The sequence below is a fragment of the Betta splendens genome, chromosome 10, assembly GCF_900634795.4.
Source record: "Betta splendens chromosome 10, fBetSpl5.4, whole genome shotgun sequence".
Lineage (NCBI taxonomy): Eukaryota > Metazoa > Chordata > Actinopteri > Anabantiformes > Osphronemidae > Betta > Betta splendens.
In genome coordinates, this window is record NC_040890.2 from 5,890,244 (window position 1) to 5,917,926 (window position 27,683).

At 39.6% G+C, this 27,683-nt stretch overlaps 1 protein-coding gene across 5 annotated transcripts in view; it reads left to right on the plus strand.

Moving 5' to 3' along the window:
• Window positions 1-27,683, plus strand: part of aff2 (AF4/FMR2 family, member 2) — a 104,484-nt gene that overhangs the window by 28,002 nt on the left and 48,799 nt on the right. For 4 of the 5 annotated variants that reach the window (XM_029164480.3, XM_029164479.3, XM_029164477.3 and 1 more), the window contains exons 2-4: window positions 6,091-6,211; window positions 9,941-10,589; window positions 11,334-11,767. In XM_029164480.3, the coding sequence (XP_029020313.1) occupies window positions 6,091-6,211; window positions 9,941-10,589; window positions 11,334-11,767 (1,204 nt within the window). Of the gene's footprint in view, window positions 1-6,090; window positions 6,212-7,933; window positions 7,951-8,595; window positions 8,675-9,940; window positions 10,590-11,333; window positions 11,768-27,683 lie in introns of those variants that run through there. The other variant, XM_055512351.1, reaches the window with a different exon arrangement.

The window sequence follows — 27,683 nt, forward strand, 5'->3', positions numbered from 1 at the left end:
GCAGGCTTCTGTGTCATGGAACCCCTGTTCGCACTGTGTGATTTTATACGCGTGTGCACTGTTGTTGTGTCCCGCGCACGAGGCACCAAAGTCGTCTCCTCGCTCTAAGTCTGTGTATCTATCAATCAGTGTCAAGTACACAGGCCCGTGTGATGCGCATGAAAACAGAGGTGGAAGGTAACAAGGTGTTTGAAGGCTGCGTCTCATTATAAAACCCGCTCTCATGTCAAGCGCACACAAAGACACAAAGCAGTCATTTCTGATACGCCGGATCCGTCCGGAGACAGAAGCTGAAGAGCTGGATATTTTCATATTGATGCCATTGTTGATCTTCCTGCTGTCCTGTATCTATCCAGGAATTCCTTCTGATATTTCTCTGATGTCTAATGCAGTCTGAGTGAACACAGAAACCAGAGAACACACACGCATGCACGCACGCACGCACGCACGCACGGACGCACACACACACACACACACACACACACACACGCACACACACACACACACACACACACGCACGCACCAAATGCATCGCTGAACTGACACTTCAAACAAAGCTTTTGTCTGCTCCCTGACAGCTATTCCTCTTTCCTTCCCCCTCTCCTCCTCTTCCTCCTCCTCTCATTATCCCCCTCACTTCTCCCTGTCATTCCAAAACACTCGTTCTACCCTCTAATCCCCTCACTCCCCGCCTCATCTCCCTGGAACCCCCACCCCTCAAACCCACACACACACAAACGCATTCAAGGGTGTATTCCTAATTGGGCAGGCTGGTTAAACGCAGGTTAAATAAAATACAAAGATTGAAAGTGTGAAGGGCTTTTTATAAACCCACTTGAATAAAACTATAACAATCAGCACTGTCTCCGTTGTGAAGGTACAGATTAATATGAGGATTTATTTTAAAGCTAATTGTCATAATGACTCCATTACTGGCACAAGTGGCACTAATAAAAGCGTGGGTTCACTTTTTGAAGTAAAACAAAAACACAGTCTTTCATCTGTTTTAGCATCATGCGTGACAGTTGGGAGAATATGAACAAAGCCCCTTTGTGTTCAGTGACAGGAATTCAGGAACACCAGCACTGAGAAGGATCCTGTTATGAGGTTTAAGATTCACTGCAACTTCTGGAAACGGGCAGTTTTACATATTATTTTACTCTAAAAGAATGAAGACAAAAGTAAAATAAAGAAAATTTATCAGCCTGGATTTGTATGTTACTGATGCTATAACGCCACAGAGCATGACACGCCTCCATAAAAGAAACAGTCAGTAGGTTCAGTAGAAGATGTACGTCCACGCTGTTAATGCTCCAGGATGAGCTCGTGTGGAGGAGCTGCAGAGACACCGACCCTGCGCTCCTCCTGCCACAGTTAAAAGGGAACTTCCCACCGGAGTTCCCAACCCACATTCAGTGACTCCCTGTCCTCTGTGAGTTGGTTTACATTTGATGCAAAACTGACCTTGTTTTTATGATATATTTATTTTTTTATTTTATTTATTGTATGATCATATTTGACATTATTAAGTTATGTCATCTGAAATGCACATATTTACATTTGCTGTAATGTTGATATCCTATTGGACTAATATAACTGAAAATATAACACCCATGAGGAGAATCTACTACATTTTGAGGATGATAATAAATATTGAAAGAAGAATTTCATTTATTAAATTAAAGTCTTCGACTGCAGCAGTGAGTTCTGGCTGGGTCAAATTACTGTAGCACAGAAATAGTGAGTAAACAAAAATCAGCTTGTTGTCACATTTAATGTTTTATTCACCTGTTTTCCTATTTTTATGGACTATTGGACTCACATTTGTTTCTATTTAATACTACTTTTAGAAACAGTTTTCATCTGCAAATAATAAAACAAATCAAAGAATTTTGACGGCTGAACCCATTTATCTCCTCCAGTCGTTTCCGGGTCCTGCTATTGTTCTTGCAGGTTCACTGTCACTACTGCGACTCGCAGAGGGACGCTCGTGACACTTAGTCACACCTGCGCTTTTCCTATTAGTGCAAGTCAAAATATTTCCTGTAAAAACTTGCGACAGTTATGAAGCACCTAAGCTTGAAAACATCTATTAGCCGAGGTGCTGCATTAAGTCAGCCAATCACGGCCCATTATTGGGACTGCGCTGCTTCAGATTAATCTAATAAAGGAGCTGCTGAGCATGTTATTTATTAAACATCACTTGGAATATGAAACAAATGATGAATTATGTATTCACTTCAGTTAGAGCGTTTCATCTCTTTATGAAGAACGTGATCAACTCTCTGACTGTGAAATGCCAAAGTAGCGTGTGCGTTAAGTGGAGAAAGGCAATTTGCAAATGACTAAAATGTACAGAAAGCTTTGCTTAAAACGTCTTGATGGCTTCATAATAAAATGTATTTCCAAGCAGTTGCCTTAAACAGTTCTGACGCTAATTCCTAAGAGACACAAATTCAGCATGAGTCCACAAAGTCGGGCTCCAGTAGATTTTTTAGCGGAGCAGCTCCACTAACTGTCTTGATGACATGTGCAGACTGGAGCTTTTCTTTCTATTGATTGCGAAACACAGAAAGCTCAGCATGTTTAAGTCACAGTGACCAGCTCCAACGTGTGACTGCAGCGGTGCTGGAGTTAGATGCAGGGTTTTAGAACCAGCATCACCGGACCTCAGATTACACAGTATTGTTGAACACCACTTACATATGCCTGAAGTTTCCATGCCTTGCTAAGAGGCACCCCGGCAGTTTCTGGGGAAGGCAACAGCAATACTGAAGCCGTGCGCAGTGAAAGCGAATGAGAGGGTGATGAGGTTCAGTTTGCGATGCTGCTGTGTGTATGTGCATGTGTGCATGTAGTTATCAGGGGAGCACAGCATAGCTCTGCTGAGATTAAATTCCCAGAGCTTACTCTGGCTATCAGAATTACTTCAGGACACACACACACACACACACACACACACACACACACACACACACACACACACACACACACACACACACACACACACACACACACACACACACACACACACACACACAAACTGAAGGAAACCAGAGTAGAGGGAAAGAAAGCTGCCATCGCTACATTTTCATTCACAGAAAATATCAACATAGACAGTACAGTATGTCCACTGGTGATATCACCACCACTAATAATCCCAAACAATCCATTTATCTGTCTGTCAGTGTGTCCGTCATCATCTTTACTTTTCTTTTTGAATTTAGACTCTCTCTCTCTATCAAAGTGCATTGCAGTTATCAGCAGTGCCCCTATCATCATTTTATAAAGACCAAGATGGAGATTATATCAGATAAAGTTTAAATGCCTTTGGTACAAACTGAAGCTGAAATAGATTTTTTTTTATTTTTTGTAGGAAAAGCTTTGATGGAAAATCATCAACATCCTTCTTAAGTGGTTAACACCGTTTTTGTCAACAGTGGTTACTGCATAGAGTGTTTCACAGGTTGAGATGCTGAGAGATGTTTCCTGCTGTATCCAACAAGCGTGCTGTTGGTCCTTTCATTCTAAAGACTTATGTTTATAGAAGAATGACAATACATATTTTAAACTTTGGGCATGTTTAGTTCAGTGATGAGACTTTTTTTGAGTACAGAAAACTTTCTGTGTAGATCAGTGCAGTTGTGTCATGTTAAGGCTTAATTGTGAATGTATTTTATATATTTTTGGACAAATGGAGAACAAATATATACACGATCAACCAAATATATTTAACAGCAACAGATGGCTAAGGTACTAAAATGTACCACCTCTTATTGGTTTGACTGTGACTATTGTGTATTACAAAGCCTAAAATGAGCCCATTTGCTGAAGTGTAACGCGCTGGCAGGAACCTGTGTGTGGCAGGTAGTTCTTATTCTGCACAACTGGAAATAAACGGTGGAGGTGTTAATTACCTTGTCTGACCCGATTCCCTCTGCCTGTGTGAAATTCTGGCGTATGACAGACAAAGACAGTGATGCGTAGCGTGGGACCGCAGATCTGTGTACACGAGTGTGTGTGTTTGTCGTAGTGACAGCCTTGTCAGTTATCTCTCTACGCCGACACACAATGCACATGTCAACCAGTGGTCCCAGCATGCGCAGTGATCACATCTATGCACGCCGCTGTAACACACACACACACACACACACACACACACACACACACACACACACACACACACACACACACAGAGCTAACCTGTCACTCACGTCTCCCAGTATTCCCACTGCTCTCTATTGCTTTTGCTCCTCCCTTCTTCTTATTCTACCTTCCGCTCACCCATCTCGCCATGCTGTCTTTCATCATTTCATTATTTTCTTTCCTTTTCAAGAAACTGTCTATTGCCCTGAAACTGGTTTTCTTTCTTTTTCTCTCCCCTGGGCCTCTGTGGTTTTTTTTCCTCACTCTTTCCTCTCATTGCCTTTCTGTTCTTCCTCCCTCCCACTCACAAGGTCTGCTAGCGAAAAGGAGAGAGTCTCTTTTAATTGTGTTGATCGCTAATTAGGCAGTTTGTCTCATATCTCGACAGCGGAAGTGGTAAAACAGGACACCCTTTCCTGGGTCAGCAGGCCAATGCTCCATGCATAACACACACACACACACACACACACACACACACACACACACACACACACACACACACACACACAGTTCTACATCTATCTTGTAAGGACATATTGATAAAATGCACTGTAAAGCTTCTTATCCTCCCTAACCAAAGCCTAAACCAAATCCCTATATTTTAATCTTAACGTCAAACAGCCCTAGGGAGTTGTGAGGACCCACTAAATTACTTTGAACCTGTGTGAGTGATGCTTCCAGCCTGTACTGTACCGTAGATTCCTCAGTGGACGTCTTGTGACTGAAGACGTTTAAGAGGGCAGGATGACTCAGCAACTGAGCAGCAACAGAGGTTTTTGCTAAAAATACATTGTTATGCAAGTGGAATGTAGTTCACCACCATCTGCGTTCCTCCCTCCGATCGTTCCTATCGTTATTTGCTGTCATGGGTCTCACAGTCACAGCGTTGGCTAATCAAAAATCAACACAGGCAGGAAGGTAGGCTTCACATATGTGAGCATTGCAGGAATGCTAAAGGATTAAAAAACAGATAATAAATGTCTTGGCTTCATAGCGTACAGTTGTTCAGTGTCTACAGCCTGGCAGAAACACTGTCTGGATTAGGGGTTCAACTCCCACTGCTCCCACCCACGTAAAGAATGCATGATCTCATCAATGAAAGTACAAACATAATAACATATATCATAGAATATTAACCTTATTTTGTGAATAGAAATGCAGTCTGAGTAGATCCATGCTTTACTTACTTGGCTTATCCTATATAACGATGCAACATTTTAATCCATTATTTACTGTGCTAGTTATTTTATTTCGTTGTTCTTTTTGCTTCTGATGAAGTAACACGTTACACCATTAATTCCAAACAGCATGTGTACATTTATATGTGTATTAAAAATGTGCCAAATAGTTTTGCATTTCTCTAGCACTAAATACAGAAGTCATTTAGGTACTGTAACGCTGAGCAATGATCTTTAAACTGCCTCTCAATAAGTTAGAAATTCATTGACTCTGGTTGGCAACATGTTCAGTTTTTAATCCAACAGAAAAGTTTTGGTGTGTGTATCCATCAGTCCAACACTATACTGAACCATGTTCAATAGATTGTGTGGATGTTAGTTTCACAGGAAAACAGCAGACAAGTGTCACAGAATCGATATACTGCAATGTTTACTATATTATAATAACTATTCTATGTCTAACCATCATTCGTAAATCTAAACATGGAACTAGTTGCATTTTAAATTACTATCTAGAGAACACTTCAAATCAAATCATTATATTTAGCTGCGCAGCATTTGTCATCTTCAAACCATGACATGATTTACACAGTTACTTCCTTTATTCACTCTGCAGCTGCTCTAATAACGCGGCAGGAAAAGGATTACAGCAAATCCAAAAATGACTTGTTAGTAACACTCATTAGAGGCAGTTGGTCTCACCGGTGTCAGGCTGTGTGTTGGGCGGTGAGCGACCCTAACGAGCTCTCTCTTTGTGTTGCTTCAGTCATCTGGAGACAGAGCGCAGCGCCCTGAAGAGGAGAGAGTGGGAGCGCAGGAACCAGGAAGTGCAGCAGGATGAAGACCTCTTCTCAACCGGATTCAACTTGTTTGGGGAACCTTACAAAGTAAGAGCGGCCAAGAGCATAAAGTATACTATAAACTCATTTTAATTTTAACAAAATGAAAAGAAAACATCAATACTATTACATGTCTACTAGATGTGAACCAGTCAATTAGCCTAGCATAAATACCAATGTTAGCTGCTTTTCCTAACATAAATACCAATGTTAGCTCTGTTTCCTAGCATAAATACCAATGTTAGCTGCTTTTCCTAACATAAATACCAATGTTAGCTCTGTTTCCTAGCATAATTACCAATGTTAGCTGTTTTTCCTAGCTAAAATACCAATGTTAGCCGCTTTTCTCAGCATAAATACTAATGTTAGCTGCTTTTCTCAGCATAAATACCAATGTTAGCTGCTTTTCCTAACATAAATACCAATGTTAGCGGCCTTTCCTAGCTTATCTAGGCTAATGTTTATTTATTTATTATATCTCTGCACGCAGCTACTGTACAGTAGTTACTGTGACGCTTTCAACTCTTAAACCTGAACTGTAATGTTGTCATAAGCTAATATTGCCCTGTAAGCTAATGGCAGTTAGCTGCACATGGTAGACGCTCACCTTTACAGCAAGGCAGAGCTTTCTATGCACAAGGTGTTTTGTTTAGAAGACAGTTTTGATTGATTCATGCATGAGGGGATTTACGTCAGATATTAATCAGTGAAGATTGGCCACTGACGCTACAGGTGCCCCGTTTGTAATTGAGGCTCGTATGAATCAATTTCCTAATTAAATTTTAGTACTGCTTTTTTCCAGCATAGCTGATAAAAGCTCCTGGAACATCATGAACCATGTTTTCTTCACTCTCCCCTGGAGACCAACAATAATGCAACAGCCTCAGGCTTAAGGTTCGGGTCGGCTGTGTTGTGAAGCACTTCCGATGACATCGTTTAGTTTTGCATTCAGCTGAAAGTGAAGCAGCCGTGCATGAAGTCTACGGCCACTCTCCTGCCCCTGTGTACGAAATTGATTTGGGTTTGTTAACTCTCATTTGCTACCGCCAGGCACTTCAACACTTGGTCCTGCTGCCAAGTGTATCGACCTTGGGACAGACTAGCTTTGAGTCTTGACAGAGTGTGTTTAACTGCTGCCGCGTGTGAGCACAGAGGACACGAGGGCTCCTCGCTAAGATGCTGCCGGAGGTTTGTGGGCAACGGAAGCACACAAGAGGTTGTTCGGATAATTAATCTAATCCTAGGTGCCGCCGTACTTCAACTAATGTTTCCAAATAATTAATAGTGCTGAGGTGAGGTCAAGATGTTACCGTGCAAGGGGAGAACAAGGAGAACTGTAGACTGGGCATGTTGAAGGGCCATATTTCAGACACTGATCATGCTATTGTAATGGAATGTAGGGGACTAAAATATGTTGGCGATTAGTGCCAAATCTGAATATTATTATTATAGTACTCATCCATGTACTGTAGCATTTCTAGCCTCTGAACACACTGGATGTCCTGCGGTCTTCAAAGTCGTACCTCTGTTTTAGCTTCCCTACATAAGAGATAAACAGCTTCTAACACACAACCTTGATCCATTATGAATGTATTTTCTGTTGATAGTGGCTTGATCCATTAACATTATGCCTACATTTTAAAAACACGTGACTGACCTGAAGGGAGCTGTTGTTTACCGGACATCTACATCTCATCACTATCATCGTTCCCAAGCACATCCCACAAGCCTCCGTTCTTCCCCCCTATAATATTTGAGCTAACAACTTAAAACTTACAGCAGTCAAGGTATAATATTTCACACACTTACAGAGCTAGAAAAATGCAGAAATGTATGAATGACTGTTTACTTTTTTATATTTCAGCTTTTTTCAACAAATATTTTATTTCCATACTATTTATTTATTCCTAAATTTATTTCTCACCACTTCTAAACGTGAAAAAACCCAGCCCAGCTTTCTGCATTCTTCTACTGATTTAACCTACACACTAAAATTTTCATTTTGCTTTGCTTTACTTCATACAGTTCAGTGGATTTACCAATGTCTGTAAAAATTTATTAGAGATCTACAGTATGTCAGCCTGTTTTTATTATCACAAAGTAATGATAGACGTTTTATGGTTCTCAGTCTTTCATGTCTCATTTTTTTGTTGACGATAACTGTCTTTTTTTCCTTTTGTATTGGAATATTTATCATACTGTATGTCTGTCATTCTCTGGCTCTGTCTTCCCCACTCCCTCTCTCCCATATTCATTCTCTCTGTCAGCTATTAGCTAATCCCTCTTCTAATCCTGTTAAAGAGTGTTATGCTGTTAGCAGCTATTTGGGATGATCTATCCACACACTCGCATGCACACACATAGGTATTCATCCTCTCCTTCTCTGTTTTCCATTTTGCCTCTCTGTAAATGTGTTTTCTGTTCCTCTTCAGCCACCAGATCTTTTATTCATGAGGCTGAGATGGAGAAGAGATGGTCTAATTTATTCACAGCTAACTTTGGCTTGCCACGGTGTGTAGTGTTTGCGTGCATGTGTGCACACAGGAATTACATGTTTTAAGAGTATTTGAATGCAATTCTCTTCTTTCTTGAATCCTTTGTAAATAGGGTTTTATTCCTTACTCTATTTCAGTTTGAGGTATTTGTATGCCTTTTCTGCTTTATTAGAGTGTAAAATGAAGGATTTGGTGAAGTAAAGAGAGACATGGTCGAAGGCAAAGTTAGAGACATTGGTTAGAACAGATGAATATTGCTTTTAGTCACAGACTTAATGAAAGATTGGAGACCAGAGGACCACAGTGAGACATGTTAAACCCAGCAGTAATGCTACCTGTTGTGTGAATACATTGATTTTGAAAGTGTTGCTAAAACAATTTAAATGGGAATGAAATGTGCCCTTAATTACTGTGTGGAGTGGCTCAAGGGATGGTAGTGTTGTATGTTAGTTAGTCGCCATTTGGTTAATGCTGCACTGCTTCGGTTCAAATTGAAACATCTTAATAACTGCTTAATGTGTTTTTATAAACTTTTTAATAGATATTCAAGATCCCCAGAGGTTGAATCTTAATGATTCTGGAAATCAGTCCATGACACAATTTTATTTGCAATAATGTCCATATTACTAATGATTTGCTCATCAGATTCAGCTATGTCTTTAGCAAATTACCTATTAAGCGTCACATAAAGCAAACTAAGTGTGAGTGAATTACCTAAACATAGATGTATCATTTATAAATTCATGAATACCTACAAATGCAAGCAATTTCATGCAGTGTTGAAAATGACTTTGTTTTATTATTGGAGTCTCATTTCCATTTTCAGAGCTTTTTGGAAAAAATTAGTTCCACACAGATTTGCTGAAAGTACTTACTGACTGTTATTATCCTTTAACAATGCCAAATCATAGTTCAGAAAGTATCAGTAACTGACAAAGGGTTGCACAGGAGGTGTACTGAGACTTTGTCATTTATCAGTAAGATTCGCTTCATCCTCCCGAGCTCTTATTGTTTGAGAATCAGGCTAATAATGATTTCTGCCCCATTAATTTTACTTCACCAGCCTTGACTGGACCCTCTTAAGGGTGGCATGTGCTTAATTAATCATCTCATCCTAAAGTCTGGTCAGTAGTCACCCTATCCATCTCTCAACCTGTCTCTCTAGCTGAATAAAGAGGGGCTTTTCATCAAGTGTGGAGATATGGAAAAATGGAAGACCTAATTAACATTGTTCTCTCTTTCCCTCCCTTCTGTGTTTTTCTGCTTCCACTTCTTTTCACAGACCAATAAGGGTGATGCGCTGGCCAGTCGTGTCCAGAACACATTGGGATCCTATGAAGAAATGAAAGACCTTTTGACTAGTCATTCCAACCAGAGCCACTTAGTGGGAATCCCTAAAGGAAACAGTGCCAACAACAACCTGCAAACCCCGACCACTTCAGCTACACCTGCTATAGATTCCCAGCTTTTCAATGAAACCCTGAAGTCAGGAACAAGTGGGGGTGGAGGATTAGAGGACAAAAGGGTCACCAATGTATCATCTTCTTCTACGACCTCTGTACAGCCTCCTGCTTCAACCACCTCATCATCAAATACCACAACAGGCCCACATCAGAATTTGAAAAAGTCTCGAGGCTCCATGGATTGGTCGAGGGGAAGCCATGGACAGAGTGCACAAGGAGCAGGTCTTGTTCTCGGGTTAGGACAGAATGGGCAGGGGCAGGTCACAGGGGGGACTACAAGTGGCAGAGGCAAAATGTCTTTAATAGAAGAGCAGCAAATTCAAAGACACAAAGAGCTTTTCAGCTCACTGAAAGATGAACTCGGTTTAAAAGGAGATTCCAGCCCCTCTTCCTCTTCTTCATCCTCATCATCCTCCTCTTCTTCTAGAAGGCACTCCCCCCACCCCTCCAAAACCCTTCCTCTCCCAGGTAGGTCCTAACCATGACCTACAGAGTAAGTTAAATGAATTGTTGATCTTTAAGGAGGAGGCTTGATGGACTTTTGCATTAGAGGAATTTTCAAAGTCACAAATTTATAGTCTTCTATTCTGGAGCCAGGATGAAATAAAATCCTAGAATTAAGCATAATAATAATTGAGTTACTTCAAAGTAGGAGGGAAACAACCTGCTGTTTAAAATGAGCAAAGACAGTGCTGTTGAATTATAGTCTAAGCTTCATATTAAATGTACAGAGGAGGGAGGTGTGTCAACAGTTTCATCCCCTGTACAGGACAGTACTACTGTATACAGTAACTCCAGCTAAAAGTAGCTAGCATTGGGATAATAATTGTAATACGTAAACTATTTGTGGAGAATGTCTGCTTTCAATGTTCTGAGAACTAGATATTCATTGGTATTCTTTGTATATTTCCTGCTTCATGAGTTTGATGACTAATCTAATCAAACATCAGACAGCTTTTGGTTGGCATTTATGAAAGTGAACATCTTCCTTGCTGCTGTATTGTATATAAAAATCACATCATGCTGTTGATTTTTTTAACCACCCAGTTACAATTTTGTTTTAATTGTAATTGGCTTGATCCACCTGGGAGAGGGAGAATTTCTTTGGCATTCAACATTCATTAGGTTTAGACAGCATGAAGCAGAGCAATATTCTTCTCTAACAGGTGGTGCTTTGGTGATTTTGAACATTTCTTTTCTTATCTCTCGCAGATGGTGGCAGTTTTCGATCCTCCACCATGGATGGTAGTCATTTTAAGTCTTCCACTAACACAGAAAATGGTGGCCATTTTAAATCCTCCCCTTTTGAAAATGAAACTGGTTCTCACCTCTCAACGTCCTCATCTCCACTGGCTTCCACATCAGTTCTGACTACACCTGCTCCTGGTCTGACCACTCCTACATCTGGATTGACGACCCCCACCTTCCCACCTGGTAGCCTGTCAGGGAAGCCAGTTGCTGTTCAGCAGAAGCCCACAGCATATGTTCGACCAATGGATGGCCAGGATCAGGCACCTAGTGACTCTCCCCAACTTAAACCACCCCTAGTGGCCGCAGAGGGGTTCAACAACAACCAAGCTTACAATGGAAACTCTGGAAATGTGAAGAATAAACTGCCAAAACTGAGCCTCAGCCACACAGGAGAGGTAAGAGATCAGCTACTGTGGCTTATTAACTGCAGATATGTTTCTAAATGAACAGTGAATTGCCTTTTTAAAACCAGTAGCACCAATTACAGCATTTATGAAATAAAAACAACTTAAAACAACTACTGTAGTAATAGGTGCCATTTAAAGGAAGTAGTAATAGGATGGTACAGTACAAATACAATTGAAATCAATTATATTTTTAATATTTATTTAACATTATAATAATAGTAATTAGTATTAATAATAAAAATAGATAGTGTTCATTGTTGCCTAATGATGCTTTTATGATGATTTAATACATAACTTGTCCAAACAACAGATTGCATTGTGAACAGAAGTGTTTGGCCTGTGTTTACAGGCAGCATAGTCCTAATAGATTCAAACCAAACATACAGCTTGTGGAGTGAAGGGCTAAGTGTGGTACAGCAGAAGAAACAATACTTGGGTTCCAGACCCGCTTCTGCCTTTGACTGCAGAGTTTGCATGTTTGCATTCCAGCTGCGTACAGTAGCTTTACTTTCTTATAAGCCCATCATACATCTGCCAAGGTTCAGATCTGTTCTCAGGCTCTTGTGTGAACTACACGTGGAGTCAGCGTACAATGATGCACTGAAGCCTAAAACAACAATGATAGACGCAGATTTAGACCAAATGTGCACCAAAACTTTTGTTACTTTCTACAATTCCATTTCCTGATGTTTTTGGCAAATAAAAGACTTGATATTGTTACTGTTTACTGTGTGTTATACCCATGTATACTAAAGTACATGTAGATCGCTCCTGCATCTTTAAAGTAACATTGTTCAAACTAAACCTAAGTCTGAAAATGTGTTTATTAGTATCAACATCATGAATGTAGCATAATTTAAGTGTAATTGTGCGTTTGAAATCATCTTTGCATTTTTCTTTAAAAAAACAACTTTCTTTCGTTCAACTTTCTTCTTTGCACATTTGGCTAATTGTTATGTCAAATGAATGTGACAGTAACCAAACTCCTCCACAAGCTTCTCACTCACTCCCTCTGACTCACTCACTTAACTCTCTGACCTGATTTTTTTCTCCCTCTCTCTAGCTCTTTATTTATGTCACTCTATCTCTCCCTACCTTTCTTTTTAAAACAGCAAGAAACTCCACGCCTGATGATGGGGTGTGTGTGTGTGTGTGTGTGTGTGTGTGTGTGTGTGTGTGTGTGTGTGTGTGTGTGTGTGTGTGTGTGTGTGAAGCTAGTTGACAGGCGAGTAGTCATCCATATCGAGCAAGCCAGCTGTTCCTGTGCTTTGATAGAGCCCGTGTGTGTGTTTCAGCGCGTGTGTGTAGCACTCTAAATGAGCCCGAGATGAAGCTTTGAGCATATGGCATAGAGAAGGAGAAGGCAAGGGAGACAGGGGGGAGAGAGGGAGGGAATTAAAATATACTTTACTTTCAACACTTTCGCATGGAGGATAAGAAGTACATTCATGGCCATGAGTGCTTTCTTTCACTTTGTTTCACCCACACATCCATGGATGCTCCGTTATCGCCTGCACACCGTTTAGTTTTCACTCCTCTCATATTTATTCCAGTGAGAGTTTTTTGGAAGGAAGATTTAACTGAATATGGACTGAGGGGGAGGAAGAGAGGGATAAAACAGGAAAAGGGGACTGCAGATGAAACGGGAGGGGGTATCTAGAGGGGCAGATAGAGGAGGGGGGCTTGAAGGAGAGGAAGACAATGACTGACTGATTACAGCACCTTATCATCGCTGTATTCGTTCTGGTTAGATGAGTTATTGGATGTATTCCGCAGCTTAAACAGCAAACAGCAGCAAATCACAAGAGCGAGCCGAACAGCAGATGTGCTACTTTACAGAACATCTTTGAGAGTCCTGCTGCTCAATTTATGACAGAAAAGGCTCCAAGTGTCCCCATTTTACCCTTTAATTAGTAAATGAAAGGTTTAACAACTTAAGATAGCAACGCTTTAGTCCTGATGTGTCCGCTGAATACAATATCAATACAAGAAATTCCTGTGGAGTCATTCAGCAAGATTGATTTTCCATGTAACCGTTTTCAGATTAGTTCAGGTGCCATGAATGTGTTTGAAATACTCAATATTTGGCTCACAGTTCAGTTGTTGAGTACTGGCTGATTATGTGAGCGTGTTGTCTGTGTGTGTGCAATAAGCCTTTAAACTGCTGTGGAAGCTTTCTGTTAGCACTATAGAGTTATTGATTAGAGGCCCGTAGTGTGTGAGTTGGAGAGGGAGAATGAGAGAAGCAGGGAGAAAGAGGGTGATAACACTATTCATGTCTATGGCTAATATTTCCAATAGGCCCGAATCTGCAGCACCTCTGCATATAATGTACTACACACAGATATTGTCAGCATCTGACAAAATGATGCTTCACATGTCAGATGTCAGAATATTTTATGTCTTCGGCCCCTGAAGATAATGCTGTGTACTACAAGAAGCCATTTAGAGAAAAAAACAACTAAGAAACAAACTTAAATATAACTGACTAACTACATTTAGGTCAGGACAGAATAAATGTGCACATGCTGAACCTCATTTATTACAGTGTAGTTACAATGCATATACATGCACATTCTTTAACTTCCACTGAGGATAGATTTATTTTTCTCAATTGCAATTATACTGTAAGTTGAAACCCCTTTCATTTACAATGAACCCAGTCTCAAATGTATGCAGCATTATATGAGAATAAGTCCTCAGAAAGTCATTTACATTCATTTAAAAAATCCTTTAAATCATTTTATTCAGTGTTTAAATCAGAAGAACAGAAGTAGGTGAAGTCTAATGAAACCATCACAGCAACATTTAGTTTTTACAATGAGATGCATGTTCAATCTGTCGCGATGCTTTTAGTGACATTCACTTAGAATTTCCACTGCATTCTCATTCATGTAAACAAACAAACACTGAAGTCAAGTGACTATACAAGCACGTTTGTAAGGCCCTGCAAGTTATGCTGCAGGAAAGTAAACACTGCGGTGACAGGTGACATTTCCAACCGCGCTGTGACAAGTTTCATTTACATGTAGTTCAAAGTATAGAGCTGATGTAATTTCACGCGAATTTGAAGGTCTGCCGTGGCGTCTCCTTCAGGTGTGTGAAGAGGCGCACACGCTGCCTCACCTCTAATGTAGCGGTAAATAAGAAGCAGGGTAGACCAAGACCTCCAGTCAGTAATCACCAGAAGGCCAACACCACCCGAATCAATTCTGCTGTCAGAGAAAGCATTCGTTTATTCTGTTTAACACAAAAGGATCCTGCCATTATGCAACACACTGGCTCGTTCAAAGAAACGTGGACCTGTGTCCTCAGAAAACTGTTAATCACAGACTCACACTCCAGGCGGCTCTAACCCTCTAACCTGTCGACTGTCAGTTCTTAATGCTAGTGTGTGTTCTGCTCCGGGCCAGTAGTGGCATTCAAAAGGCAAGACATGTTTTTAATCTTATGTAAAAACAAAGTATTATATCACTAATTATCACAGCTGAGTCATTTAGTCAATCTTCACTAAATACTTTGGGGTCATGAATGTGTAAATTGTGCGAGTGTCACTGTAGCTTGGAATATTTTAGCTGCTAACTTGAGGATCTCATAGGTTAAATATGTACAGTCACATCTGTGTTGCTGACACCTGAAGGGAGGCTGGTGCAGGTGGTACTGGAAGGTGACAAGCACAACAAAAAAACAGATCTAGCATCTTTGTACTGATTTATTGGCAAATGTTGTTGGAGTCAGTACAGTGTGCTCATTTTGCCATGAAAGCATAGTACATTGTTGATGTTGCATTTGTGAGCTACTTCAAATGTGTTTGTGTTTTTTTTAGAGTGTTTTAGCAAACTCAATAGCTTGTAGTGTAGACATATTGCTAATCTGCACTCATCAATATTTTTATATTGCATTTATTAATATTAATCAACACACTGTAGGGATTATAGTGTTGTAAAAGAGGTGAATGAGCCTCATTATTCATAGACTCCACTGCTTGAGTGACCATTTTATTAATGGAAACAATAACTTCCTCTTTAACTGATAATATTATACATACCGGAGATTTAATATAGGTAATATATGCTAAAACAAGGACTGACTGCAGTTGTGCAGTATTTTAATCAGCATTATACAGTATGGCATAGTGTTGACTTGTTTTTGGGTGAACGGTGGACCTTTAAATAATTACCTTAAAACTTTTTTGTTTTTCTATTCAATACTTCAGCAGTGTATACATGTATACATTAGTTTCGCCCATATGTGTGCAGAGCGATAAAATGTGCAGGGACGGTGCTGTATAAAATCACAGTATAGAGAAATACCTTCTCTGTGGAAATAAAGAGGAGGCAAGGAGGGAAACTGGAATGAAATATTTTCTTACTTCCAGCAGAACTAGAAGAGAGTTATGTGGAGTCTGCCAATGCAGAAAACAGCTGGCTTCATTTGCATAATACCCATCAGCCCTCCCTTTCCCTCAGGCTGCTTGTCAACTCACAACTGAGACGCAGGAATATATACAAACACGTGGCAGCACCAGCCACTAAATCAGTACCTATGCATTTTAAGGGAATATTCTTGTGTATTTTTTCTGTAGTACTTATACTGTGTCAAGTCCCTCAGTGATACACTGAAAGCTTTCTAGCACTGTAATTCATTTGAACGTCATATAGCCGGCTAATTGCCTCAACAGAGACCACAAGATGATTGAGCTTTTATGCTGATAATAAAATGATCATAAAATCATCTTCTTGAAACAAAGAATACAGTCCAGTGAATCAAACTGCCCTTAAGAGGCTGCAGTAAAAAGGCTCGTGGAAAACTTCTACTTAGAGCAAACACCCAAGGGAAGGTCTCCCATCAGCTGCTGGGTGTCATCACAGCAGTAGTCGCTCTGTGATAAGGCATCATGGTCAAGTCCACGCAGCCAGGGTTCATGTTTGTAGGTCTTAAACTTCAATATTCTAACACTTAGATCATCTTCAGGTTTGTTACAAGATAATCTGGAGAGGCCTGTGCTCTGTGATAACAACGTTGTGTGAATGGTGTGATGTAAGATAACAACACAGGGATGTTGTGTCATGTTTTGTGACCACGTACAAGCTGCCAGGCAGCAAAAGACATGTCAGCATCAGAGAGAACATCGGCGGAAGTTACACACGCACACACACACACACACACACACACACACACACACACACACACACACACACACACACACACACACGCACACGCACACACACACACACACACACACACACACACACACACACACACACACACACACACACACACACACACACACACACTCCTGCAGAGCTCAAGTCGTATTTTAGCAGCACTGTCTATAACAGAACATGATTTTAGACCAGCCGTTTATCCTAAGGTTTAATATTACAGCTCTGTACTGGATTAGCCTTAACGATCATTGCTCACCTATTACTATAAAAAGCCAATATGGTGCTTGTCACCGTAAGTAAATCCCTGCTTTTCACCATCTCAATTAAACATTTTCCATGAGCTTAGTAGGATAAGGGTGCTGCTTCAACTTTAAATTTTGAAAATTCTAGCCACGTAATGCTGTCGGATCTGAGGCCGGTGGTTCAAGTCAGAGCAGGACCGAGCACTCGACACGCAGCAGCTCCCATTGATCGTTGACCAAGGGTCACAGCAGTCAATCCCTGCACTTTCACAGCAGCTTCCGTATCATCTGCCAGAGTTATTTGGGGGCTTAGTGGGCAGACAGTAGTATGTATCTGATGTCACGGGTTCACACAGTCAAGACTTCAATTTGTAGTTTGACACTTTAATAAAAGAATTTTAGGTAGTAATAGAGGAAGTATTCAGATCATTTTGAGTAAAAGGGCAGTATCACAGTTCAAAATACAGAATGATTTCGGAATGCTTTAAATGCAGTGAAATACAATATATTCAGCATATCACAAGTGTAACAGTGAACTAAACAAATGCAGCATTTTATTTTTGAACTAGTCACATTATTTATAACATTTTAGATGTTGTTCATCTTCATCTATTTTCTAAAAGCTCACATTAACGTGAATGAAACCTCATCGATAAAGAGCCTAAAATCTAATGTCACATTTCAAACAATTCAAAATGATAAACTTGAGTAGACTGCTAATGAATAAACAGTTGGCCGATGGCTCAGGCTCACGGTTCCATTGAATTTGAAACAGTAGCGATGAGTTTAATTTCAGCCAAGACTGTCTGACATGTCTCACAGTTAGGGCACACAGTTTTTGAGAAAATGTAAATCCACACTTTTAGTATTTCCTTGACACTTTTTCTTCATTATTTTCCCGCTATCTTTTCTGATCTAAGTGCAGCTGGTGGTTCTGGGAGTACATCTATTATTTTATCAGCCCACACGGTGCCAAATAAAATGAAGTGCCTGCTCTCCTTTAAAAAATAGTTGTTTTATATTGTTCCAGTAGTAAGTCCATATATCATGCTCTTATGAGGCTGCAGACTACTTCACTTAATACATTACAGAGCTGTGCTTTGGTAGCAGCTGAATAAAATCAAATTTTTTTATGCAATCCTGTAATTAATTGCTGATATGTGATTAATAATGCTGTAGTGTTTTAATGCAATACTGGATGTTAGTGCAGTTAAACGTCTTAGCTGTTGCTTCTATATCTGGTCCAGTAAAGTATAATAAATTACTAGGCATCTTAATTTTGGACAATAAAAATCTGGTCACAACAGCTAATAAAATATCTGACTATTTCAGAGCAGCTTATGTCTGGTGTCCATAAAAATATGGTAATAACATTTTTTATTGCTCTCGGCGTTACAGAACAATACATGGAGAACCCCTGCTGTTAGCTCTTTAGTATTATTCATTAGGTTCTGATACAGGCCAGTGGCTGTTCCTAACTTTGTGTGTGTGTGTGTGTGTGTGTGTGTGTGTGTGTGTGTGTGTGTGTGTGTGTGTGTGTGTGTGTGTGTGTGTGTGTGTGTGTGTGTGGTGGTAGGGTCTTTTAATAAAAAATGCCCCGCTGGGCTCTGTGTTGCCAGTTTGCCAATCAGAGCATAGCCACGATATGCAAATTGCACACACACACACACACACACACACACACACACACACACACACACACACACACAGCACACGCATATGTAAACACACACACAGGCATACACTCACGCCCGCACACACACACTCACTGTGGGAGAAGATGTGTTTTGATCTACCAGGGCCATTACAGACATTTTAAAATCCTATGAATATAAAAAAGAGAGAGAGGGAGAAGGATGGAAGCGAGCGGAAGAGGATGAGAAAGACAGGGGAGAGAGAGAAATATGACCGGGGAGGAAAGTCAGAGGAAACAACATTTTCTGCTCTTTTCCTGTGTGCAACAGTTTATTATTTAGTTGAGGGAAAAATGCTTCAGAAAGATTACATGGAAGATAAATGATGAAATGGCTTCCTCAGTGTTTCTCTGCCATTTGTTTTGCATTTTCCCGTTTTGTATATTGTTCTATATTATTACAGGAGTCAGATGATGAGAGATGAACCTCGGCACCGTCGGCACAAAGCCTGAGATTTATGGAAATGTTCAATATCAATATACATGAAGCATGATTGGTTGATTAAACCAAAGGCATGCTGCAATCAGAACAGATTCCTTGTTATTATTAGTCATCTATGCAGCCCTGGCTACATCACAGGTGATTTAGAGGGACTTTATTGTTGGAGGAGGCAGACTCTTGGAAACTCAGTCAAACAACCATAACTGACCAACAAAGCAGTGTTTTGTATGTAGTTGACTCCAGACACATCAACTTACAACATACAGTATTTGTGTTTGAACATTTTGTACATATGTGTTTATGTGTAAGGAGAAGAGGGGGGAGGAGAGGAGAGGAGGCAACTAATAGGGTGATTAAGGGGGAGGAGAGCTGCTGTTGAGAAAAAGACTTTGTGTTGGATTATTTTCTCCTCTTAGGAGCTTACAGAGACCCAGCCGGTGTTTTACACCTCAGCTCTTAACACCCCGAAATCCCCTGATTTAGACTTAAACTGCATAGACGGAAAAAAAAGAGGGATGTGTGGAAGAAGGGATGAGGAGGGGAAGGAAACGTGTGTAAAATCAGAAGAGGGCAAAACAAATGCCCATTTAAAGTATATGCTGTTGACGTGATCACGTAAATTAAATCAGTGAAAACAGCTTGTTTCCTTTCCTAATCAGAAGAATCGGGAAACAAAGGATTTAATAGGGATGTTAACAAGCTGAGCTGATCAATCAAACTTTGAGATGCTACATTTGACTAATTGAGAAGAGATTCCATGCTTAGGGATCACTTGTCACCCTGCGAGCGTGTCTGTGCCACCGTGGTGTCAAATACTGCAGTAGTTCTTTGGCTTCTGTGTAAACACACACACATACCTGTGAAGTCACACAGGTCTCACCTTATTTTATAGCTCTGTGGTTGTCAGCGTCTGGGCTGAGGGCCAACGCTGGCACCCGTGATGCTGCTCAGATGTCTCTGCTGGGTAACCTGTACAGACTTAACTTGTTTTTTTGACACGCTTCACGGTATTTGTTGAAATGAAGAAAATATAGCCTAGAAACCCCCCCCACAAATAAAGAGACCAATACATCCATAAAAACATTAAGTTTTTATCTGAACAGACCTGTTGTTAATATATATATTTTCCGTCTTAAATAATAAACCTAAACGTTTTCCGTTAAAAATTACCCTCCTTTTTCATTTATATTTTTAGCTAGAAGGGAACAGCCAAGGACACACTGTATGGGACATAAGGAGCTTTACTGTCATTCCAATTCACACAACAATTTCCTTTCCAACTTCTCTGATCAATCTGAAATATGATCTGTTGAGTAATAGTGGGCCAGTAGCATAAATATTACAGTATATGTATAAATGACACACATTAAATTAAATTAAAAAACAATTAAATTTTGTTTTCTGTAAAGCTACTTTGCCACTACTGTACGTCATTAGCACAAAGACTGACGGGACTCAATGTTGTTAATGTTTACAAGCTGCTCTTTCACTGTCTCGTGAAAGTAGAAAATTCTTAAAGGCCCTATAACTAGTTTTACAGTAGATGACCTTCTAAATATTCTAATATTCTTCCACATAGCTGGTCTCCTAAACAAAGCTACTGTACCACTAAGTTTGATTTCCAGATTTTGCCCCAGTTTCTGTAACGTCCACCAAACGTCCATTCACGCATTCTATGAGGTACCAGAGTGGTTGTGAATCAGTGAAAATGTAGTAGTAAGTAGTTCTTTTAGTTCTTTATTTTGAATTGTGAAAGCAAGAGACAAGATAAATGTGCAGATGATTTTTATTAGAAGTGGCCATAAAATCAAGGAATTATTTGGCTGATAAATTCTCTTTTTGATGATATTATGATTGTTTTATGGACCAATTCAGTTGTCTGCATTGATAAACATACAAGAAAAACACACAAAGGCACACAAGTTCAATGCTCCTATTCTGCAGTAGACCCCTCCATCTCTCAGTTGTCGACGTCCCCCTCTCAAGAGGCCCTTATTTAGTTGGTACACAGACACCATGCTGAGAGCCACACACAGACAGACCACACACACTCCAACACATCCTGCAAACAAGACAAATCAAATATACTCAGCCTGCGGTTCGCCTCCACATGCACACACACCTGTCAATCATCCATTTCTCCTTGTCTAACCAACTCAGGCTGCAGTAGTGTGTCTGTGTGTTTCCTCTTTCCCTTAATTAAAACAGAGCTGCATGTGTGACTTTAAAGAGCCTTTTCCTTCCATTAATATGCAGTAGTTGTGTGTAATCATTTGTTATGTTCATATATTTATGAAGGGTTTTTTCTAAATGTGTGTGTATGAAAGACAGAAAGTCATAGTGCCATCTGATCCTTGTTGTACAACATAGATGTCATCTACATCAGGAACTCAACTGATTGTACTTAAGGAGTGCTTCGGCTGATTTATAGCATAACAAAGTAGAAAATCATCACTACACACCAGCCCACTGGGTATGAAACTAAATAACAATTTCACAATCTGTTCAGAAAAGTGCTTGCCAAAACCAAAATTGGAACATTTAGGATCTTCTTCAGAAGTAAGAAACCACAATTTACGATCACATTTTGTCGGATCTTGAAATATACTGGAAATTTGTCAGATGTCTAGAGAAGAATGGTCAATATTAAAACACTGCTTTCATTTAATACCTTTTTCCATAGGCTCATAAGATGAGGTTCAGACACATTAAAACAACAGCAAATACATGACGGATATGTGTTAATGTTTTTGGACGCCAGAGTTCACAGCTAACAAACAGAGAAAGCAACATCTGAAGCATCTTTGGTGCCACTGGGCGATGAGTACAGTTCATGCACTTAGGTAACCAGAGCAGCCAACTTTGATGCCTGTTGCTTATTGATCCACTTGTGGAGAGGTTTTAGTATTAGTTTAGTATTTTAGTATATTAGCTAAAATTATTATCTACAGTAGCTTAGCACAGTTTGACAAGTCATTTCCATTACTCTCCCTTGGTTGGTAAAAATAGAGCATGTATTAATTTGTCTCATTATAGAGTTCAGTTACATACAATACTCAACAATGATTTTGTGAATAGTGTCTAATTAATTAAAATTATTTAAACATCAATCTCCTCAGTCTGATGGGTAGTTTAACAGTTCAATTCAATCAGATCTACAGTGATCTAATAAGAAAGAAAACATAGACTCTGTTTAATACTGAAACAATTAAGCATTTAATTAGATATAGTGTAAGGTTAGTGACACCAAGCAGACTCTTGTGGAAGGATATTATCAAGAAATATCCACATGAAGCAGCCGAAAATGTGGATGACTTCACTTGTCACAGATCTGAAATATTTTCAGGAAAGAGCGGCAAAGAAAGACGCTGTAATGGGGTGAGACTTAGCTAGAAACTCCAGTCTTGGCATGCTTTATGGTGCGCCAGGTGAAAAAAATGACTCGATAAAAGGTCAGCGGCAATGACTTCTGCTGAAGATTTGATGTGCTGTACTTCTTTTGTGACCCTTGTGCTTCTGAACAGACATCTTGAGTGAAAAATCATTATTCTGTCTGACTGGAGTCCAAGAGAAGAAAAAGACCAGGTAAAATCCTGCAGATTGCGCTTCACAGTTGCAAATTTGGTTTCAAAGGATGGAAATTTATTTAATGTGAATGTTAAAGACACCACCTGTTAGAATCCCATACAGACATTTATGCATTCGTTATCAGCTCATCAGTTGTGTAAAGAACTTTTGTTAATTTCTGTAGCTCAGCTCCTTCAGATGGATGACTCTGAGTCATATTAATACAGATTGAAGCGTTTAGCTTGGCTGGCTGGCTCCAGGATGTGATCCATCAGAAAACAAGGCAAATGTTTTCAGCTAACCCATTCCTGGTGCAATTATATGGTCCACTGGCATTGATCATGGAGCCTCTTCTTCAATCTATCCCCTTCACTTCCTCGCTCACCCTATTTAATGGCTAAGACAGTGTTAAATGTTTGATCAATGACTTTCAAGACTGCTTCTCCATGGATTTATCACAATTTATATAAAAAACGAAATTTTTACTTTGTGTGTGTGTGTCTTTGCATACTGTACATGGAGGGGGAAAGGAATAGAAAACAAATTTTTATGCTATATGTATAATGAATATCAAACTAATTTACGCGTTACGAGTTCATTACTATCTTTAGTTTTTTTAACCCTTCAAACAAAGATCGCACAATTAAACTGTTTGATATACATTTAAAAGACTAAGAGTTAACAAGAGCATGTTCGCCTTTTAACTGAGTTAGACGATAATTAACTGTAGTTTTCTGACTGAGTCCGACCTTTCAAACCTTTCTTGCATTTTATACTATGCTATTATGAAAATATTCATTAACAGAGCTTTGAGAAGTTTTTTTTAATTTCAGAATCCACAGCTTTGCTCAGTTGAACATCCGAGAGTTTGGAAAGCAAAAAATAAAAGAGACAAAAAAGCTTCACTAATACTGCTTAGTTTGAACTTAAGATGACCCTCTTCTGAAGTGAGGAGCTGAGTATATGGGTCTCAAGTAAAAGCATTAGGTACACACAAAAAGGCAAACGTGCACACACCAGCGCTGCCATCCCAACGCATGCACATGCTAGTGCAAGGCCAATTAGCAGAGGGTGAAAAAGACAGGCTTATTTGAAGCAATGTTTCAATGACGACATTTAATTGGATGGTAAATCAACTCCTTATCTGCGTCGGCACAGCTTGATGTGGGGAGGAAAAAAATGAGAAAAGAGAGCGAGCGAGGGGACAAGGGAGATTCAGAGCAGTATGGGGACAAAGAGTGAGCAAGGGAGAAACAAATACGAAGACATGAGGGGAAAAGGGAATAACTAGAATGTGTATGTGCAGCAAGTTTACTGAAGTCAAAACGCTGGAGTGGGAACCCTGGGAATAGTGTCTTCGATTATTAGGAAGTAATTCATCCAGCAGGCTGCAGCAGAGTAAGACCAACTAGCACAATGATGGACATGTATCAGAGAGACATGCAGTTGAAAATGTGAAATACTGCAATAAACGCTAAGTGATCAACTGCAGACGTCACTACATCTGTAGTCCTAATTAAAGAAACCGCAATGTTCTGATGTCAAACATTCTTACCAGTTCACACAGAGCATATTAACCATTTAATATTGCTAGAGCTGTTAGTGAAATCACATTAATTAGGTTAAGGTTACAGTGCATTGCTCATGTTCAGAGCAGGGTGAACAATAGTGACCACCGCCTTTTTCAAGTAGGAAGATAAATGCTTTGGATGAACTGTGCAAAATACCTTTTGGCTTTGTCTGAGAAGTTGTTTGTGTTTCACTGCTCTCTTTAGTTTAAAAATTTTGTCGTGTTGAATCTGAATTGTGTTGAATTGTGTCCCTACCTTTATTGAAAATGAATCTGACCCACCTTTGATTACCAGTATACTTCATCACTGTAGTTAGGGCTGCAGATGTACAGCATCAGTTTTTCTAATAAACTGCATTAGTACAGAAGATTTTACTAATGTTAATGAGCAATAAATGGAGTAGGCAAAAATAAAATTGTGTTCTTATGCATTCAAGAAATATCTCAAATGTCTTTACTCACAGATATCAATGCAACCTTTGACCTCAGTCATTTCAACCTACTGTATGCTGCAGTTGCAGCACTGACTATTATAATAATAACAACTTGCATAAAATGTCAAAACTGTCCTGGAGCAAACAGCGTTTTGCATCCACATGCACACTGTGTTCTTTATTATAAGTCACGCACAGACATGCTCTCTCACACCAGGCACTCAACAGACGCACAGCGTCCTCTGAGGGCGATGCTTGTGATCTAGCTAGCATGCTGGTAATCCCAGTGATGGCGGTCACTCCAGCACTGTAAACAGCTAAAATATGGATGATAAAAGGACCAGATGAAACTGAATAAACAAGAAGCTTATGGACAAAAATCCTTGAAGATTTTCCAAACCCTGTTGGACCCCAGTTTGAACTGTACACAACTTCAACCTTCAATTACGCCGACAGGTTGATTGATATGTGTTTTTAACCCAGCATTTGCCTTTTTAGACATTTTTCACGTTTTTTTCCTGTGGCACATTTTAGCAACTCTGGTGGTGTAGGGTGCCCTGATAGGGGATAGAGTTTAGTTTCTTTGTGTAATTTAACCAAAAAAGTAAACGATTTCCTTATCTTACTGAGAAATATCCTGAGAAAACAGAAGTGTAACAGAAATACAGAATGATCTCAAGTTAATAGCTCTCAGAGGACAGTGCAGGAGAAAGTGTTTACATTGAGCCAGCCACAAGATTTGATTCTGTTTGACTTTGTCTTTGCAAATCTTTCCTTTCTTTGCTCAATATCCTCGTTCAATCTCTTTGCATCTCTTCATTTCTCTCTTATCTTCTGTTTCTGACAATCTCCATGTCAAACGTTACTATCTCTGTGTTATTGTCGATATGAATAGACCTTATATCTGTGGGGGTGTTTTATTAATTCATATTTTGTCATCGCACATGCTTTTATTGAGTCATTCATTCGTTTCACGCACACAAAGAGAAGGGGAGTCTGTTTCTTCAGTCTTAAATACATTACTATAATTAGCTCGTAATGATGTTTAATTCTAGCACAAAAGAAACAAGGCACTGGCTGATTTGAAACATGAAAAGACACAGACTTATAAAAGGAAATCATTTTAGTGGAATTACATTAAATGTGTTTGTTATGCAATTTAATAGGTGACTGCTTGTGGAGTGTGAACTGGCACCGTGCTAATATGACAAATTAATGTAATGAAGACCCATTCAGCCTATCGGGAAGGAGTGTGAGGCCATATATCATTTTGTATGGGAAACAGTTACGTATTTTAATCTACTGACAGTTATTATTGAATTTAGCCTGAATTACACTCACGTTTGGTACTAGGTAGGGGGGCCAAAGGCAACAAAACAAGCATATCCTTTGTAAGAGCCTGGTTCCAAGTGGACATGTGGCGCTGACCATAAGCCACAACTCTGGGCTACAAACAGGATGCAATGCAAATGAGTGGGTGATAGACATCTTGCTGCATTCATCGTTATATTAAGTAATAATAAATCCTTGCTGTGGTTCGAACTGTGAAACCAGGAAAAGTAATTTACAGGGAGAGTGAATATGTTTCATTGCCTATTTTACACAATATTGATAAAATGATAATTAAGATCTGCAGAGGAAAGTCCTTGATAGCGGATCTTTTTTGAACATACGGTGATGAAACCTGAGTAACATTACAAGGAGAGAAATAAGGAGTAGGGATCCCAACATTACATTAGTAGTCAGTGTTGATAATTATGAGAATTTGCTGTTTTTTATGTGGCAGAGAACTTGTTTATCAGTGTATGTCAGAGTCCAATGTGCCTTTAGGTTGGTGTATGTGTATATGTGTGTGCATCTGTTGGAGCTGCTATTTCAGAGAGAAAGGATTTCTGCCTCAGTAATTGCCTCAGCTATATTTTCTCTCTCTCTCTCTCTCTCTCTCTCTGTCTCTCTCTCTCTCGCCCTGCTCTCATTTCCATTTGGTGTCTATTTTCTCTCAGAACTGTGTCCTTCTTTCCTCTACATTTCTTTAATTTTTCTCATTTCTTCCATCCTGAAGTCCTTAACAATAACTGTGCTCTCACAATAACATCATTTAGAAGACATGCACGTGTAGTGCATGCAAGAGTCAAATGTCCATTAGGATCCATTAAAGCCAGTGTCCATTCACTGGGCCTGAATCAGACTGGTATGTTTACAAGGACTGAGTAATGTTATAGTATTTTTATTATAAAACACTAAGTGTGCTATCTGGTTTAGAGGTCGACACTACACTAGGAAACAAACCCAAGACCCCCGGGAAGTGCCAATGCTGTACTCCAGTGATCCAAACACATCTGTGATGGACAAGGATGGTTGAAGTGAGGCAGGGAGAAACAGATGTATAGATAGATGGACAGAGAAAAGAATAGACAGATTCAACGAGCCTGAAATCATGAGTGTTTCCATTTTTGTCAGTCAGATGTATTTTATACTGAAGCAAAGAAATTAAACTTAAATGCTCTTGGTTGCATCCGTCACACATGTCAACTAATGGGAAAAATAACACAGGAAGTGACCTATTTTCACCACACGTTTGTATTTTATTAATATAGAATTAGTGCGATGTAGAATACATCATGTCTTTTAGCCTTTAACCTTGTACTTAAACATTTTCAAAGTTTAACCACTATTTGAGTTTAAATATACTTTTATAAAATACTTAAAATACTTTTAAATCAAGATTGAAATATTGTCAGTTGTTTCTGTGACATTGATGTAACGTTGAAGCAACGTTTGATCAACG